The 21,504-nt window shown below is 36.3% G+C and overlaps 1 protein-coding gene across 3 annotated transcripts in view; it reads right to left on the minus strand.

Annotated features, from left to right (window-relative positions):
• Nucleotides 1-21,504, minus strand: part of LOC106870810 (uncharacterized) — a 138,094-nt gene that overhangs the window by 15,957 nt on the left and 100,633 nt on the right. For all 3 annotated transcript variants that reach the window (XM_014917025.3, XM_014917024.3, XM_052973324.2), the window contains one exon: nucleotides 7,864-8,201. In XM_014917025.3, coding sequence (XP_014772511.1) covers nucleotides 7,864-8,201 — 338 coding nt within the window. The remainder of the gene's footprint in view (nucleotides 1-7,863; nucleotides 8,202-21,504) is intronic.

Below are 21,504 nucleotides of genomic sequence, written 5' to 3' on the forward strand. Positions count from 1 at the left end.
AGTCAAATAACTAGCTTGGTACTTTCCAATCTCAGAGTCATCCACCACCGCCACCGTCGCCACCACCACCAACGCACACTCCCCATTACCATCATCTGGTTGTCAAGTTTTCCACAAGACTAAGCACCCTGCACCAGCCCCCACCCTTAACAGTGTGTACTGGGTGCACTTTTATCATGGGGCCCCAGCACTAGGGAAGATAGAGACAAGAGAGTGAGGAACAGCAAGAGGTGGGTAAATGAGAGTGAATGATGGGTGTTGATATCAAATATTCATGAAGGAGTGCAGGTAGATTCTATGGGGTAACATGCAAATCTGATGCGGTCCCTTATGTCTGTACCTTAAGATGATGAGAGAACTGGGGCGATAAGGATAAAAGAGGGAGGAGGGGTGGAGCCAAGAGCATAAATGAAGAATTAAGAAGCTTTAGAATTTTGGGTATAGTGACACTGCAAATCTTTCCTTTCATCTCCTGGGGCAGAGTAAATGGTAGTTAGTTCCAGCAGACAATCAGAACTGAGTTGTGGATTTACTTTTTCAAAAAACTTACTGCATTAGCACCAGTACATCACAGCAGCTGTAATAATAATGGAGCCATTACATACAGTTACACAACTCGCAAGAAATTTCACAGGAGAAACAAGACAACACAAAGGAACAGGTATAAGTCACCCGGGAGACATCAGTATCAGCAGACTAAACTAATCTTGGAAGGATGATAGGCTAAGTTCACCCTAGCAAAATTTGAACTCACAATGTTAAGAGTTAGAACAAATATCACAACTGAACTCTCTCAACTGTGAGACTAGGTGCCAATATCTTAGAAACCAATTGCAACAACTTTTTGTAATATTTACAGAAAATCATTTCTCTTTATAAGAATTATGGATGACATACTTAAAGGATTGGAAATGAGAGGTTGTGAAGTTCATGCTTTTCTTTAAGGGACAAAGTGTAACAAGTGAAGTTAAATGTCATTAACTTAAATACCAACCAACACACCTGAAATCGCTCCTCATTCTAAGAAACCAAACCTGGTGGTTTAAAGTGTTTCTATTTAAAGAAAGACCTTCCAACATAATTTCATATACCATTTCTTTTGTTAAATTATGTTCTAAAACAACCAAATACCAGTGAACAAACAAAATACATACACTGAGTATGTGCAGTCGTCATCATCATAATCAACATCATTATCATCATTGTTTAATGTCTGCTTTCCATGCTGGCATGGGTTGGATGGTTTAACAGAAACTGGTAGGGCAGAAGACTGCACCAGACTTCTGTGTCTGTTTTGGCATGGTTTTTACAGCTGGGTGCCCTTTCAAATGCCAGCACTCAATAACATTATGTCTGTCTGTCTGTCTGTCACGGTATTGACCAGACTATCAGAAGTTGTTACGCATGGCTGATCACAGTGCACTTCCTCACATTGTTGCAGTTTTCAAATGATGCTACCCTGCTAGCTATGCAGGCAGGTCGACATTATTGCTGGATGGAAGGCTGGTCCTTAGCCGGGTCACCTATTTACAGGTGAGTGGACTAGAGCAACATGAAAAGGAGTGTTTCGCTCACGAACACAATGCAGGGCTGATCTGGGAATTGAAACTACACTCTTGCAATAATGAATACAACATCCTAACCACTATGCCATGCACCTACACCTTCACGCATACACAGCTGTAGTGATGGGCTTTTACACACACACACACACACACACACATATAAGGTCCATAATTTTAACTAATTATCAAAAGTCAAAGATTCAAGCACACAAAATTACCTTGGAAATGTCAGCAAATACCACACAGACCCAACTATTTTGTAATTCAATAACAAACACACGTAAGCACAATTTCTAAATTAAATTGTTATCAGAACTGGGACTTAGACAAACCACACACACATACACATGTACATATTTACACAGATACATATAGATATATGCATGCACATGTACATATGCATACACACACCTGTACCTACACATATACGCATTCACACACATATATGTACACACACACACACACACACACAGACATGTATGCACACATATACGTACACATATACAGGCATATGCACACACACACAAATGAGAACAGAAATGCTCATAATATGGAACAATGTTTTTTTTCTTCTTCAATTAAATGCTGCTCAGCACCTGAATGAGTGTGCGCACAAGAACAGATTTGGAACAGTAAACAGCAGGCCATAATAAGGTTTGAAACATTGATAAATTGAAAATAAACTTCAGAAGTTTTTAACATGAATGTCACAGATATATGTGACTTGAGGGGTGGATGGTATTAAAAGGAAAAAAAATAATAATATTTATAATAAAAATAAAAGTATTAGTAGTAGTAATGGTTGATAAACAGGAAAACAAAATTAACTGCTTGGGTTAGTAATCCTGAATGTTTAACATTTTTCTGTATGTAGAGGTGGGGTGGGGTTAAAATACTTTACAAAACTCCTACAGGCCAATTATTTCGATAGATAAATGGATAGATAGATAGATACAGACAGGGGTAAAGAAAGCAAGAGAGTGAGAGAGAAAATGAAAAAGAAGATTCAAATATTTTGTGAAGCCTTTATCATCTCTATCAGGTTTAACCAAATTATTGTACTCTAATTTATCTCCCCCTTGTTAATGACTGAACTGACCACTAGAGTGACGGTTATTGTCATCAACTGCTATTTATGTCAAACATAAAACTTTTAGAATTATAAGAAAACGGTTTTTAGGGAATTATAGCTGTGAAGGGAGTCTCTTAGAATTATATGGTAAAAGGGGACAAGAAACTAAGAATATAAATAATTTTCTTAAAGAGAATATAAATATAATAGACGTAGGTATGGTTATGTGGTTAGCAGGTTTGTCCTGCAATCATGTAATTTCACGTTCAGTCCCACACTGCATCTTGGGCAAGTGTTATCTACAATAGTCCTGGGTCATGCAAGGATGGGAAAGTGGACACTGAAGTGACGATGATGATTTTGGACATTGGCCTTGTTTGTTCATTAGTTTTTATGTTTGTTCTTTTATGCAAGCATGGGTTGAACAGTTTGAGAGGAGCTAATCAGCTGAAGAGTTGTTCAGACAGCATGGTTTCTATGGCTGGATGCCCTTCCTAATGCCATCCACATACATACATACACACACACACATACATGCATACATACATACATACATACATACATACATATATATATATATATATAAAACAGTACAGTTAAAGTGTTCTAAATTTGTATGTTGACATACAAATTTAGAACAATTTAGAAAGAATTTCTGATTAAATTCTGGTAGGGACACCATATGCCATTTTGCAACCATAACAAAAAATAGGTCACAGTATCGATTTATAAATTTGTATGTAATACACTTGGTAGTATACTATGGTTGCAAAACAGAATATGGTGTCTCTACCAGCAATTAATAGTTACATAGCAGTTGCCAGGAATGTGTTTAATATGTAAAATTAGTCAATCCAATAGTATTAAACCATTGAACTTAGTGGCTATTTAAGCAATGTGTTTGTGGATGGTTAACGGGTCGGATGTGATACTGAAGAAAGAGCAAGAACCCTGAAATATGTATATACACACATTACCTATTTTCCTATCTGTGATTGTTTTGTTTACATGGATGTATTCGTATATATGAAACATTGTAACTTTCAGTGCTGGCTCAAAATTCTGTAGAAAATCTGTAGAGATAACTTAATAGGAGTTTCTGATGTTCAAAAACAAAGGTTTTCTTTTTTGAGAGGGAAAAGTTTTCTTTTGTTCTTAGTTGATGAGAGTTTAGACACAGATCAGGATGACAGGAAATAACCTTGGCTGGCAAAGCTGACCACAGCTAACTAATGCAAGGCATTTTGTTAGATGTTCTGATGTTCTAACATTTCTGCCAATCCACTGCTTTAACGAAGAGGTCATATATATATTAGTAACACTAAAACAAGGCTACACATCAAGAACACTTCCACAGTGACATTTCATTTCCAAGTGATTGTAAACAATTTAATGTTTAAATATGAATAAAAGAAATGTTGAACTCAGTCCTCTGTAGTCTTAGCTTGTTAGTTGCTATTACTTAAAAAACCCCACAAGAATGGAAACCAGTAAACAACTACTTATATAGCATTAAAATATACACACAGCTCAATGATGTCTAATATACTTTCTACTTAGTCTAATCAACTGACAACTACTTGACATTATACCAACACCAAATTACTTAATTCATAGAAAGAAAAAAAAAGGTGTGTATGTTTGTGGTGTACGGAGAGAGCAGGACATTAACTCATCATATCAAAAGAACAGTTCCTCCTCCTCCTCCTTCTTACGGAATTGTTGGCACGCCAGGAAAAATGCTTAGTGGCATTTCATCCATTTTTACGTTCTGTGTTCAAATGCTGTCAGAGCTGTTTTTGTTTTTCATCTTTTCAGGGTCAATAAAATAAGTACCAGTTGATTACTGGGGGTCGATGTAATCAACTTGCCCTCTTCTTCAAAACTGCTGACCGTATGCCAAATTTTGAAACCATTATAATTTCTCTTTATCACAGGTTTTGTTGGAGCTTCTGGAGTCTTGCATGCATACTGGGCTTGCTACCTGCAGCCTACAGTACCATGTTATTCACTCTTTGCAGCTATATAATACATTTCCTGATTATTCTGGCTGTGCCAAGGAGGCAAACCTTTTGTAAAAGTTCTATTCCAATTTCCTTTATATTCCCCTTGATGCCTTCTGATACTGTTCCCAAAGATCCAACAATAATTGGCACTATCTTCACCTTCTTCATTTTCCAGAGCTGGGCTATTTCGTACTTAAGAGGGTTGTATTATTATTATTATTATTATTATTATTAAGGCTGTGAGCTGGCAGAATTGTTAGCACATCAAGCAAAATGCTTAGCATCATTTGGTCTGTCTTTATGTTCAAAATTCAAATTTTGCTGAGGTTGACTTTACCTTTCATCCTTTCAGGTTTGATAAAATAGGTTCCAGTGGAACACTGGGGTTGTTGTAATTCACAAACCCCTCCCCAAAATGGCTGCCCTTGTGGCAAACTTTGAAACCAATATTATTATTATTATTATTATTACCTCCCCCTTAGCGAAGGCAGAAGTATTATTTTCAGTCATATTTGTTTGTTTGCCCGTGGACAAGATATCTTAAGAACCGCAGGATGGATCTGGATGAAACTTTCAGAGATGTTTGGCCTCATAACTGACACAAACTGATTAGATTTTCGGACCAATCTGGTACCGGACAAGGATTCTGGATTATTTTTCCTGTTTTTTTACTTAATTTTTGAGAGCAGTTGGGTTCATTTTTAGCATTCTCATTTGTGAGTGCAGTCGAGTTTATTTCAGATATTCTCATTTTAAAAATCATCTCTGGCTAATCATTGAGAGGACATTGGTGTTGCCTTGGCAGAGGTTTGCGCTCTCTGAGTGCTCGTTATTATTGTTATTATTATTATATTTCTATCTTTACAAATCACTTCTTATTTCAGTATCTTAAAATGAATCTCACCAAGTGGCTGTTGCACAACAACTCTAGATTTTCGTTAATAATATCCACAGTCCTAAATTGTAACTCAATGAAACACAGGCACTCCTATTTATGTAACTGATACCCAAAGAAGGAGTAGGAGGGGGGGGGGTCATGCTTACACTTTATATAAAGATAAGTAACAGTAGGAGTCTAAACAAACAATAATTATGATGACTTAGGCTTTCATAAAAACAAGTGTATTTCACTTTCAGAACAAAAGGAGGGAAATTTTAACAGCTAATGAACTCATTCAATGGAAATAAAACTATTTTAATGTGACATGATGAATAGTGAAAGCAGATTTTGATGAACGTGGTAGATTATAAAAAAGGAAAATGGGAGTGATTCTTACTTTTAAAGATAGAAAGTATTAGAAACTACAATCAGATTGAGATAGTGCAAACAAAAGCTGTGTGCCACAATATAGTAACATACAGGATGTTATTAAATGAGGAATAATGTTCTAAAGAGCCGAGGTCAATGTCTGTTGCAATTTAGGATTATTTAAGCAGTAAAGTCAAGTGCAAGCATTAACCCTTTAGCATTCAGATTTTATCAAATGTAATCCTTATTTATTCATATTGTTTTGAATTAATTACACATTATTTTTGTAGGTTCAAAATTTTGATGATGTGATTGTGTATTTTTGGAATAACATAGGGTAGGTATGAGAGACTGGCTCTGGCTGGTTTGAATATGAAACAGGTAGAGCATTTGGGCTGGATACGGAAGGTTTAAATGCTAAAGGGTTAAAGATAGTCACTAGATTTTGCAGGAGACAAGTGATTGGTCAGAACTAATTTCAAGTTGTGTAAATAACAGAAATAGCAGTATCTAATTCTATGAAGTTTTTAGTTTAGCATCTGAATTAGCACAATGAAAAGTTGTATGGCATGCTCTTTCTTATCAACTAGAATTAAGGTTGGCAGCAGTAGTAAAGAAAGACAAAAAAAAAAAAAAACCCACTTCTCTTTTATCATAAAGACAAGGGGAAGAAACTAAAGACCTAGAAAATATGACTAACAAACACAAAAGGAAACAAACAATCGGTTTGATGTCAAGTATTCTGCTTTACACACACAAACACTCATATACACACGTTCATCCATATAGCCACAGTCTCCTGTAGTGTTTTGTTCTTTATCTTTAAGATACATCTTGTTGTGTAATATGCAATCTTTATACATAGCCTGGCATCTTTCTTCCATAGAATGACAAATTAATCATGGTAATACATTAACTGATCACAGATGGAGGTAAAATATGCCACTTCCTCTCAGCTGAATTTGACTGAAAAAGGGAAGACACTTGGACTGCTTTCATCTTTGACAGCCAACCTCTAGACATTCATACTACATACATACAAGAACAACAGATAAGTAGGCTGTGCCTGGCCATTTAACTCCTTAGCATTTCTCTGTTAAATGTAATGCTTATCTATTCTTTTCTTCCTTTATTTGTTCCAGTCATTGGACTGCAGGTTTGCTGGGGTACTGCCTTGAAGAATTTTAGTTGAATAAACCGACCCCAATACTTTTTATTCATTAAGCCTAGTGCTTATTTTATTGATCTCTTTAGCTGAACTGCTAAGTTATGGGGACATAAGCACACCGACACCAGTTGTCAAGTGTTGGTGGTGGGGACAAACACAGACACAAATACACACACACACACATATATATACACATATATATACACGATGGGCTTCTTTTAGTTTCTGTTTACCAAATCCGCTCACAAGGCTTTGGTCAGCCTGTGACTATAGTAGAAAACACTTGCCTAAGATACCATGCAATGGGACTGAACTCAGAACCATGCAGTTGGGAAGCACTTGCCTCATGGGAGAAGGTGTTGCATCAGAGGGAAATATGGCTACCTCAAGTGGGGCAAGAGTGGAGAGAGGAGAGCGAGAGGGTGAAACTGTGATGGGGAGAGGAGGAGGGGCTGTTCACTCAAGTTACAGAGAAGTGTATATAGGGAGGTGGAATGGAAATTGGAGAGGTTCATGAGATTGTAAAAGGAGGGTGGTAGATGGAGGTGGGGAGATGTTATGAGTGTACACAGATCAAGGGAGGGCATGTTGTGGGGAAAAGATTCAATGGGGATAACATTGTGTGCAGGTATAGTTTAATCTAATTTGAGTTTCCTTGTTGAAAATGGTTTATTTCATATCTCTTGAAATTTCTAAATTTTTATGACATAAGAAAGTGGGAGGGGGTGTTTTGTATCATTGTTTTAGATTTTAATGGATGGGGGCGGGGGGCGGAATTGTGGACAAATGACACTATGTCTTACCTGTAACGAGGACGACGAAGGACCACTTCCACCGACACACTGGTCACGTTCCCTGCATGGTGAGCCATCGGGGAGTTTGGGCAGTGAGGCAATTGGTCCTCTCATGCCACCGGGAGAGTTGTCCGGAAGTTTGAGAGGAGTGATTGCATTTGATACCCTACGGCCATGGGCTGGGCTGCATTCAACAGCTGCTACTTCAAGGATACTACTGCCTGATGTAGAATCTGTTTGGCTCGCAGTGGTAACACCACTCGTGTCAACCAGATCGAACACAGGCTTGGCGAGCTCATAATCAAAATTGTCAGGTTCATTTGTCATACTCTGTTGTCTCTTTAAGGCTGCAAATACATAAATAAAAAAAAGAATAAATATCATAGAAAAAAAAATTCCGATTACAAAAAACAAAAACAAAAAACAAACTGGGTTATATTAATAACGAGTGGAATACATCGTGAGAAACAGACACTGTAGATAAAAAGAAATTGGTGTCATTTTACACTCACAAATAATAACTAAAAATAAGTCATTGAACAACATCAACAGCATCATTAGAAATATAGGCTTGGCACATTTTATAACTTTCAATTTTTTTACTCTTCAACAACTTATGGTCTTCTATCATGCATTTCACTTCCTGTGTTTAGATAGATATGACATAATCCAAACAAATTGTAAAACAACTCTTCTGCTATAACAATACAATGTTTCAAACATTTAAGCAATTGCAAGGATGCATGTGGTGGCTGTGGAGGTTTATAACCTCAAAGAGTTTATGCTAAAAAGTAGCAGCAGATGTTGTAGTGTTACAAATATGTAATTATTATGTTTTAGTTTTACTGGTAAATTCTTTCTATGATGGCAAATGTTTTTTAAACTCAATGCCACAGACATTTGCAGTTAAAAAAAAAAAAAAAAAAAAAAAACTTGCCACAATCACAGTGCTGCACCTTGTAGACAACGAATGCACACAAAACTTCCTTTACTTCAAACATAGCCGAGATGGAAATAAATACTACTTTCATGCAACACCATCTTCAAGACAGTCTTTCAAGTATGGTGCAATGTTCGCCAGTAATTCTCATGTAAAACAAAACAAAACTAAACAGATAAACACTCAACTCTGTTGTGTAAACAACCTTATTAAATTACCAGAACAAAAACTAATGTAAAATAATCAAGAAAGGAAAAGCCTGAATTTGGACAAAACTCAGAGGACTCTCACCGAAACAAATGCTACATTCTCTGACATAGAAGCTAATGTAGTATATAGAGTAAACATGTAGTGTAGACATTACAGCATTGTTACTATTGTTTCAATAGTCGATAAATTAAGTACCAGTTGCATACTGGGATCGATTTTGGTAGACAAAAACTGAAAGAAGACTGTCTTGTATATATGCGTTGTGTGTTTGTGTAAGTCTCCTTTTCGTGACATTGTGTGATACTTGTAAACTGAGTGTCATTCATTTCCAATATTCTCCCAAAAAAATGTCTGGCCATGGGGAAATATTACCTTGCTTGTTAAACGATGATGATGATGATGATAAATCTAGTGAACTAAATACAGATATATATATATATATATATATATATATATATATCCTATTGATGCACATAGGTGGTCTGGTACATGTGTTATTTTATTGCCGTATCTATGGTGTGGTTTTTATATTCCATCCCGTAGTATGTGGAGGATGTAATTAATTTGTTTATTTGTTAGAGTAAATCCAGCCTGTGTGTATGTGTATGTGTGTGTGTGTGTGGTGTGTTTCAATTGCATGTTTTGAATGTGTTTATTTGAAAGAAAAGGGAGTGTATTTCCTATGGGACTGCGTACATGTGTGTGTACATGAGTGAGTGTATGCAGTCAGTTGGTATGCTATTGGATGAGGAAATAGTTGGGCAAAATATGTTTCTGGCCAGTGGTTTTATACACATGCATGCACATGATGAGCTTATTTCAGTTTTCATCTACCAAATCCACTTACAGGCTTTGGTTGGCCAAACGCTATAATAGAAAACACTTGCACAAGGTACAGCTCAGTGGGACTGAACCTGAGACCACATATTTAGGAAGTATGTTTCTCAACCACACAATCACGCCTACACTGATTACTATATTATTTATTCGTAATCCAGAGGACATTGGTAATCTTGTCATACATCTGACTGCTTTGTTATGTCATAGCCATTCAGTCGTACAAAGGAAGGAGTGACACTCATTTCCTATTACCAGCAGCCTGTTGTGGCAAGCAAAGTTACGTGCCGTGTCTGGAAGGATTACAACAACAGTATTTGTGGCAAAGTTTTAAATTCACCAACTGGTTATCCAGTTTAGCTCCTTCATTTCAAGGGGGGACTGAAGAATAATTGGAAGGGAACACATGAAAGCTATTGGTTTATGCCACACATGGATATATTGGGTGTGGGTACGGGTGGAGGGCAGGAGGTGGTGTGTTGGATATGATGTTTAAAAAAACAAAAAGACCATAGAGATAATTAAACTGATATGATATGAGTGAGATACATAAACAACAAAACAGGGATGATGATGAAAATGATGATGGTGGTGGTAATGGTAATAAATGGTGACAACGTGGGCTCACTTATGGTAGAGGTGTTTATACATTTTGATAAATATGATGATGATAATGGTTATGACGATGACGATGACGGTGATGATGACAACAACGATGGTATTGCTAGTGACAATGACAATAATAGTCATTAACTCAGCAGTGTTGATAAATCCAATGCTGATGACAATGACAATGGTTATTAGGGTAGTGGTGTTGATAAGATTGAGAATGAATATTATTATAGTAATGATGATGATGATGATGATGATGATGGTGGTGGTTATGATTATGATGATGGTGGTGATGATGATGATGGTGGTGATGATGATGATGATGGTGGTGGTGATGACGGATGCTGCTGCTGCTGTTGCTGATGACGAATGTGTTGATTCATGTGATAATGCCAGCGACAGCAACACAGACAAGTACAAACACAAATAACAAAAGGCAGCAGACACAAGAATGTGTGTGTGTGTGTGTGTGTGTGTGTGTGTGCGTGTTCATGCATGTGCTTGCATGTGCGTGTGTGTGTGTGTATTTATATATGTATATGTAAACAAAGCAAAATAGTGTGACTAGTAAATAGCTCTGTTACAGAGATTGTTTGTTTATCATAGCCGTGTATTATCTAATGTTTCTCCTACCCCTGTACATTTATTTAACCCCAGGAACAGAATCCTGTTCCGATACATTTCAAATTCTCTTTCGCTCACTCCCTGTCCATTACATTTATTTTCTCTGACTAATTAATAAAGTCAATTTACACGGGGAAGATGCAGTAAAACCGTGACAGAACTGAATGGATGGGTACGTTGTCTTTCTCATTATTGGCCCTTATTTTGTTGACACCGGATTGACGAAACAACAGCTCTAGTCAACCCTGCTGTTTCGATGTTAAGAAATGAAAAGCTACAAACTAAATACTGGGTGGGTGGGGATTGGGGGTGGATGGGGATTGGGGTGGACGGTGGGAGAATAAAAAAAAAAAACTAGTCTGGTGTTTTAACTATTTTTACAAACTCTTTATCTGTTGTATCATTGCAATATTTATTGATGCAATGGCTTAAACTATCCACATGAACATCTTTCACAGCATCATCATCATCATTGTCGGTATCCCCACCACCACCACCACCACCACTACTACATGTCAGCTTGACAGCATGGAATATTCAGATACAAAAGAAGTGGGTGTCATTGAAAAACAAAAACAAAAAAAATTAAATCAAGATTAATAAGATTAACAAGAGCACTAATAAGTAATCAATAAACTGGGGGTGGGGTGGGGTGGGGGAAGGGTGGGCTGGTTGCGAGGAAAAACAAAAGTGGACCCCCAGATTCATTTTGCAAAAATTCCAAGATCTGTGTTAAAAGAAATATTATAACCCCTCTACCCATGCTTCCCTTCCTCTCACTATCCCCTACACACTTGTCTGAAAGAAACAAACAAGCAAAAAACAAACAAAAAAATCCTGCCTAAAGTAACTAGATATTGGCAAAAAAAAAAGAAAAAAAAAAGGGGGCTAGGAGAAGTAGTAATAAGAAGGTTCAGAACAAAAGAAGGGGGAAAAAATCAGAAAGAAGTAAAAGACAGAATTAGCAGGGACTGAAGACTGAAGGAAGCAGTGCCTTGCAGAGAAAATGCCCAACATTATGAAGCAGACACCAACCAGAGAGCAATGTGACAATAACAATGGTGAAAAAGAGGCTATTTTACTTCTTCGGTGTGACAGTAATGATAGAGCTTAATAAACAGCACTTTTGGGATCCTGTTTAAAGCAACATCGTTATTGATTGACTGCAACACCTCAGTCCCCCCACTCTCTTTATCTTTTTTTTTTTATCTTCTGCATACATTTCTGACACTTGTATTCACTGTAAGCGTGTATATTCTAATGTGTGTATGCATCTATCTATCTATCTATCTATCTATCCATCCATCCAGCTATCTATCTATCTATCTATATGTATATATATTTGTATGTATGTATGTATGTATGTAGGTTTTTGCTGTATCTATGCCTGGCTGAAACTTTAAAGTTACTGTCAACAGAATTGTTTTTAAAAAATAATAAATTTGTACTTTGCCAAAAGTATTGAGTAATCCTTCAGTTTATGAAAATTGTTTTTATTATAACATAAAAACAAACACAAAACACACACACACACACACATATATATATATATATATATATATATATATATATATATATATATATATATATACATATATATATATATATATACATATATATATATATATATATATAAAACACGTATTATGCCCACAGACAAACATACACAAACATATATAATTGTATATTATAGACACACGTGTGTGAGTGTGTACACCCATTACATATTGTGTGTGTGATTGTTTTGAAATATATTAAGCATAGGGAGATGGTGTGACATGATATGACATGTTACATAGACAGTCAACTAAAAAACAAAAAAAAACTGCCACACTCCACCCCTACCACTAAAACCCTACCAACTGAAACAAAAAAAAAAACAAGAAAGAAAAAGGGAAAACAAATTCCTGAAATCTAACTAGAATTTAAGGCAAAAAGAAGAAGAAGAAGCAGAAGAAAAATGCATAAAAGTAATGAGGGATTTGTCTAATAATGTAATTTAGTCTATGTTATGAAAATAAAGAGGAGAGGAACAAGAAGAAGAAGAAGAAAAAAACTAACAGAAAGAAAAAAAAATGGAAGTGTCAGATATACAATACAAATAACAGCAGAAGAGTTAGATAAAAATCTATTAATTAAAACATAAAAATAATTTGGTGATGCAACAACAGAAGTATGTATTCATGTTGAACACAGAATGTTGTTGTTGCTGTTGTTGTTAAGGCTGAATTTATACAATTAAATTTAAAATATATAATTTCATATAACATCCAACAATAAACACACACACACAAATGGGGAAAACATTGATGAGGTTTCAAGAAAAATCTTTTCCTTCCATATATATATATATCTATATTATTATATATTACTAACCTGGAGTGGTGCTAAAGTGAAATTTCAGCATTGTTGGAGAATATAAGAGATGATGTTGCCTGTGTCTCACAATGTACATACACTCCTTACTCAACCTATAGCTTCAGTAAAGCATTATGGGATACTTCAAAGAGGGGGGAAGGTCGCTTTATTCATAACACATGTTTCTCTGCCAAGAATTTCTGATAAATACTGACTTTTCAAGTCCTGGTTACAGATTTTTTTTAAAAAGAATCTAAGTATATATATATAAAAAAAAAACTGAGTGGGAGGAAATGATGACAAACATTGTAATTGAATAGATTTTTAGGAAATTCAGTGAGATTATTATTATTATTAGTGTTATCATCACTATTATTATTATTATTATTATCATCACTATTATTATTATTATTATTATTATTATTAATAAAAACAATGATTCATTTAAATAAATTTCATCTCTTTCAACTTAGTGAAATATCCGTGTTTGTGAGTGAGATAGAGTGTGTGTGTGTGTGTGTGTGTGTGTGTGTGTGTGTGTGTGTGTGTGTGTGTGTGTGTGTGTGTGTGTGTGTGTGTATGTCATAATTGTTATATTACATCACTTTTCCATGCAGAGAAAAGTTGCAGTGTGTGTTTGTGCATGTTTATGTGTGTGTGTGTGTGTGTATACATATATGTATATATGTGTGTGTGTGTATATATCTCAAAAACACACATATCTATCTCTTGGTATATATATGTAAACATACGCATGCATATATATACAGTAATCTCTCGACTGTCGCGGGTGTTACATTCCCAAAATTGCCGCGATAGGTGAAAATCCACGAAGTAGAAACAGTACAGTGCTGTAGATTTTTTAACAAATTATTTTTATAATTTATATATATTTTATTATAAATGCAAAACAACACCACGAAGGAATCAAACTAAGCCTAATTAATAAACCGCGATATGGCAAGAAATTACTATATATATATATATATATATATATATATATATATATATATGTCACAAAAACATACACATATCTGTCTGTCTCTTAATATGTGTGTGTGTGTGTGTGTGTGTGTGTGTGTGTGTGTGTGTGTGCGTATCATCATCATCGTCATCATTGAACATTCATTTTTCATGCTTGCATTGGTCAGACAGAATTTGTTGAGGCAGATCTTCTCTGGCTGGATGCCCTTCTCATAACCAGCCTTCGCCCGTTTCCAAGTAAGGTAATGTTTCACCATGACAAGACACATTTTTCCACGGAAGACTGGAAACAAACAGCCTCACTTGTACTCATTTACAACCACTTGTGCTCACTTACAACCATGTCGGGCTTCCTTCAGTTTCTGCCTACAGAATCCACTCATAAGGATTTGGTCGGCCCAAAACCATGACCACATAGTTGGAAAGCAAGCTTCTTAAATACACAGCAACATCTGTACCTGTATGTATATGTGTGTGTGTGCATGCTACTGTTTGCTTTTCAACCCTCAACCTATCCAATTTCTACAGTTGTCACCTCCTCTCCCACTACTTATCATCTGTCACTAATTGTTCATAATGTTTAACCCACATCTATACCCTATTTCCAATTATCTCTCACACTCTTCTATACTCATGCAACCTCTACTCATCTACACTTTTCGTTCTGTCATGATTTACCTTGTATTTTGTGGCATCCAACCTCAACACCTCATCACTTCTGGTTTTATCTCTTTCCATCTCCAGCCTGGCCACTCTCATTCTCTCATCTATAATGTTAGTAGCAGTGTAGCTCCCTACAGCAAAAAACCTTTTTATGTTCTGGGGCCCTTCCCGCTCTCTAACCCCTCATCCCATAGCATAAAGCTACCATCCTCTCTACATTGGCCCCAGTCAATCGAAAGGGATCTTTGTCCCACAGGCAGCTTGAAGACTTCAATAGTGCTGGTGCAATGACAAGACAGTCCACCCAGTACATGCTGTAGAATGGTTGGTGTTACGAAGGCATCCAGCCATAGAAACCACACCAAAGCAGACACTGGGGTACAAAGAAGTCTTTGGACAAATCAGATCTTATCAATCTGACTAACCCAAGCCAGCATGGAACATAGCCATTAAATGATGAATGATGATGATTTTACATATATACATGTGTGCGTGTGTGTGTATATACATACACACACACATGTGCACATATATATAAAATTACTTTACTTGTAAACAAGTGTGGGTTGGCAACAGGAAGGGCATGTACCTGTACAGAAACTGACTCATTGTACTTGCCTTTGACCTATGCCAGCACGGAAAACTAGGTGTTAAAATGATGATGACAATAATAACACACACACACACACACACACACACATACATATATATATATATGTCTAATGCATCTATCCACATATATCATCTTTATCATTTCGAGTCCACTTTCCAAGTTGGTGTGTATAGGATAGGTCATCATATTCCAAGTCAGCTCTTAGTCAGAATTACTGCTTTCCTTGGAAGATTGAACATCTAGACTCACTGAAAAATTTCCCTTTTGATGATTCTCTCTCTCTCTCTCTCCATGTCTCTATCAATATCCACTGATCTCTGCCTGGTTATTGTTACACAAGTGAAAATGCCAGCCAGCCCCAAGCTTGGTAGAGTTCTAAGTAAGGAATTAACCCTTTAGCAATCAGATTATTCTGTCAAATGTAATCCTTATTTTATTCACATTGTTTTGAATTAATCCTGCATAATCTCATAGGTTCAAGATTTTGATAATGTGATAATTTATTTCCAAAATTAAATTGCAGGGTAGGTGTGAGAGGCCAGATCTGGTCACTCTGAACGTAAACCAGATAGAATGTGGAGAGGGGAGACTGGTATGCATGGTCGACTGCTGGTCTTCTATTAACAACCTTGTCTGGACTTGTGCCTCAGAGGGTTACTTTCTAGGTGCAGTCCCATGGACATTCATGACCAAAGGGGGTCTTTACCCCTTTTACCCTTCATAGTGTGTATGTATCACACAAATAGACACATGCACATATATATCTATCGTTCTATATCATTGTATTGACCAGAGGATCAGATCTTGTTATACACCACTGGTCACAATGCACTTCCTTGCATTGATGTAGCTTTCAAATGAAGCCAACCTGCTGGCTTGCTGGGCATACCAACATTCCCCAACAATGGGATGCCAGCCTGTTACAGGGTCACCCATTTACAGCTGAGTGGACTGGAACAACATGAAATGACATGTTTTGCTCAAGAATACAACACACTACCTCTTTGGGAATTGAAATCATGATCTTGCAGCTTTGAGTGCAATACCCTACCCACTAGGCCTATATCTTTCTATAGTTTATATAAAGGAACTTCACTAATTACTTAAAGGACCCCCTTCGGTCATGATTGACCATGGGATTGCACCTTGAAAGTTACCCTCCAAGGGACAAGTCCAGGCAAGGTTGTTTATGGAAGACCAGCAGTCGCCCATGCATACCGGCCTCCCTTCTCCATGCTATAAATGTTATTCAAGGGAAAGGCAAAGGGGCCGATACAGCTTGGCACCAGTGACATCCCAACTCATTTCTACAGCTGAGTGAACTGGAGCAATGTGAAAGAAAGTGTCTTGCTCAAGAACACAACACACAGCCTGGTCTGGGAATTGAACTTGCTACCTCACGATTGTGAGTCTGACACTCTAACCACTGAGCCTACCCTTTTAAGTTACTTATAAAGTTTGCAAATAAAATTACACCAACGGAAATGGTAATTCAATTCAGAAATGGTTAATCCTTTATATATTTCATTTTTTACTTGTTTATAAGGTCAAACATTTTATTAGTAGACCTAGATCTTGATGAAATATTTATTTTCTTTATCTTATTTCTTTTCTTTTTTTTATCCTCTCTTTGAAAAGAACTGAATTCATGTGTAAATGGCTGTGAATATTTTTGTTACACATGGGCTGCTGTTACTTGCGGTTAGTGTGTAACAAGAGCTTCAAGTGTACTGGTAACTATAAAAGAGCACTCAAGTGTGTATCATATAAGTTCTATTAAAGAGCCTGAAAGAGTTGTCACTTACATACTTACTTATGACTTATTTAGAGGCAACCAAAATATCTTTTATTTTTATGTTTCACTTATTTTTGCTAGTTTATTTTTACAAGAAAAAGGTAGGCACTGCTTATTATTATTATTATTATTATTATTATTATTATTATTATTATTATTATTTATTATTTATTTTTTTGTTGTTGTTATTCAAACTTGTTTAGCGAACTGTCTATGCGCTAAAGACTATCAGTCACTCGATCTGCTAGAAAAAGCAGCTAAAATTCCCTGAAATGCCACTCTACACTCTTGAAAACAGGAAAGACATTGTATAGTGTAGTCCTAGATTAACAAAAAAGATTAGGATGGGTCACACAGCTGGAATATCTTTCATTACAGGTCTGCCTGATCAGGGTTGACCTGGGGTTAAACAACAGCAACAGTAGTGTATATACCTAAGATAATGAAATTGTCATGTTGAATATTATAACAAAGTCAAGTTGAACATATGTTTACACAAGTGTTTAAAATGTAAACATGTACAAATATACTGTATATAACAGTATGTGGTGATGTAGACACATAGTGCATGTATATAAAGCAAGTACTTTTCTGTTTATATCTGTATGTACACTTTTTTCTTTGATATATAAACAAACATGAATTTTTACTTCAGTTCTAAAATGGCCCTCATTGAATTCAATGTAACTATATTTCTAAACAGTTAAAGGAAATATGAAAGAAATAGGGACACCCCTGACCCACATGGTAGTTAACCGGACTGACCAGAGCCACCTGACTTTCTTTGTCTTGCCACTCATATCGCATCTTTTCGTACCCACCTCCAACTGCTGCATCCAATCCTTCCTACCCAGAATGTCATCCCCCCCTGGAACTACCATGTTTTCCCTGCATTCGTCAATTAGCAGTTGTTCCAAAAAAAGACATCAACAGCACTGATCTTATTGGTCTTGGAGGTTTCTGCAAATGCCAGACCAAACTATTAAAAAAAAAATTGTTATGGAATGGTTTCCATGGCTGGATACTCTACTTTGTGCTAACCACTTAAAAGAGTCTGCTGGGTGCTTTTTACATGCCACTGGCATGGGAGTGCTTATGCAGCCCTGGCATGGGTGCGTTAATGCCGCACTGGCATGGGGTGCTTTTCAAGTGGCACCAACAACTGAAAGGACAAGCCTGAAAGTATGGAAGACAGCGATTTTACTTAGCTTGGTGCATCTTATCAAGTACAGCAAATCGCCACATCCCCCAGTCCCTTGTCATTTCCTTAGTGGAACCCAGCATCTTAAGATTCTTTCTCACCACTTTGATGGGGCTCCATATACAGTTTCTCTGTACCAATTCTCCTCACAAGGCACCAGCCAGTTTAAGGCTATAGTAGAAGACACTTGCAAAAGGTGGCATGCAGTAGGATTGAACCAGAAACCATGTGGTTACAAAGTTAACTTCTTAACCACACGACAATGCCTGCACCTGAAGAGATTTTATCCACATATTGGTTTGATCCAGAACAATTTTTCAATTTTTCTATTCTATCATGGATGGCAGAGGCTCAGAAAATTATGTCATTTGTATATGAACTCTTTGGGTACATGCTTTTAGCTGCTAGATGCTATCTCTGTTTAGAGAGCTTCAATGTTGTAAGTTGACATAAGAGACACAATAGCTAAATCTCTCTAAATTATAATGTTCTGTTGTTAAATAAGAAAGGACTTATTTATTGGATAACATGGTTTTAGATAACGTCTGAAAATAAAACAGGATCATTATAAGTTGATGATAAGATCTGTTCAGTCAGAGTTGACCTGGGGTTAAACAATGAGCCACAAAGCAGAAAGTGGTGCTTGTTGTCAGCTAGGTAGACTGAGATAAAGCAGTGTGATTTATTTATATTAGTTTTTAGAGGAGGTGCATTGGCTATGTATGACCTTTGATTGACCTCTCAGACTAGAGAGAGAGTTATGCAGTTGATGTTTAGTTTTTAATATCTATAGGGTAAAAAGAAGTAGGCAGGTAGGGAAAGAATCTAGATAGGATCTTTGCAGGAGAGGAAGAATTTGAACAAAGTGATTAGTAAGGGATCAGGGATGTTAAGACATCAGAAGAGTGTCGAAGGGAAGGGAGATGAGTGTGTGTGTGAGGCTGGGTATAACTCAAGATCTTTTGTATGTGTAGCAGAGCCAGACTAGCAGTAAGAGTCTATAAAATACTTATGTTGGCAGTTGTAGTGATTTAGTATGTGCAATAATTTCCACAATTCTATGTAACAATTTTGAGCAAAAGGAGAACAGAAAGAAAACAAACACAAAAAATATTAGGAAAAAGAAAAGAAAAAAAAAAAGAGAAGAATCGAAGAAATTCCAGTTATGCAAAATATCTAGAAAATGCCAGCTGGTGAGAAATTATCTTGTTTTGTTTGTTGGTAATAAAAACTTCTTTTAGGAATTTCATCGGCACTCAAACCTGTTGATGGTGGATTTCTTGATTGGGGAAGATGACTAATTAGATGTTGCTTCATTAGATATTTACCAAGATAAAATGGTTAAACAGTACAAAAGCTCCCCAGAAATATATGTTAATGTTAATGATTTTTTATAGAGGGGACAGAGCCAGAATTTTTTTTTTTAAAGGAGGAAGGGAGGAGAGGGGGGTACAGTGAATTATATGGCCCCTGGTATATGAACTGCTACTTTATTAGATCAACCAAGGAAGGATTAAAAGCAAAGTCAACTGCAGCAAGGTTTGAACTCAAGAATGTAAAGAACTAATTAAATGCCACAAAAAATTTTCTCGTGGCTGTGTGGTAAGTAGCTTGCTTACCAACCACATGGTTCCGGGTTCAGTCCCACTGTGTGGCATCTTGGGCAAGTGTCTTCTACTATAGCCTCGGGCTGACCAAAACCTTGTGAGTGGATTTGGTAAATGGAAACTGAAAGAAGCCTGTCGTATATATGTATATATGTGTGTGTGTGTGTGTGTGTGTGTGTGTGTGCTTGTGTGTGTCTCTTTGTCCCCACAACATCGTTTGACAACCGATGGTGGTGTGTTTACGTCCCCGTAATCTAGCGGTTCGGCAAAAGAGACCGATAGAATAAGTACTAGGCTTACAAAGAATAAGTCCCGGGGTCGATTTGCTCGACTAAAAGCGGTGCTCCAGCATGGCCGCAGTCAAATGACTGAAAGAAGTAAAAGAGTAATGCCAATCTACACTTTAACCCTTTGGAGACGGAGCTGCATTTGGAGTTTCATTGTCAAGAAGTCGGAGCCCTTTTCACAAGCCCTAAAGAAGGTTAGCACTTCAAAAATTATAAAAAATAAAGTAACTATTTTACATACATCAAACTATATATAATCTTGTAGGAAATTGAATGAACTAATACAATCTTCTTTGTCAATAGACTTTTTGGCCAAGAGATTGGCCCCGTCAACTCCTAAGTGTTAATATTTATTTCATAATAATAGCTAGCAGAAGTGTTAACACACCGGGCAAAATGGAATCTTTTTCATTTTCTTTCAACAACTTTAAGATTTTCAATTCTCAATGAATTGTTTTCTAATTTTCTACACAGATGTAGTTTTGCTTGATGATGGCAACAAATTTTGCATTTATTTTTTTTGAAAAGTTAATAATTAACAAGATAGAAGCATCTGAAGTTATATATTTTTAACCAATGAAATGAGTCCATGTCCTCACATACGGAAGTTGAAACTGTTTGCTGCCACAGTTGTCATGGCAACAAACAAACTATCATTAAAAATGCAGCCAAAGGGAACTGTGAAAATTGAACAGTTTTTTTTTTGTTTTTTTATTAAAAACAGAATTAATGAAAGCAAATAAACAAAAAAAAAATGAAAGCAAATAAAAAAAAAACAAATTTAAAGAAAGAAAACAAAAGAAACAAAAACGAAGTTTATTTAAAAAAAAAAAGAATTTAATTGAAAGAAAATGATGAAACATTTTTGACCTGCTGCTAGAAATAGCAGCAGAAATGGAATGTAAACACATGGACAGTC

This window comes from Octopus bimaculoides, chromosome 15 (genome assembly GCF_046866305.1).
Source record: "Octopus bimaculoides isolate indiv1 chromosome 15, ASM4686630v1, whole genome shotgun sequence".
NCBI lineage: Eukaryota > Metazoa > Mollusca > Cephalopoda > Octopoda > Octopodidae > Octopus > Octopus bimaculoides.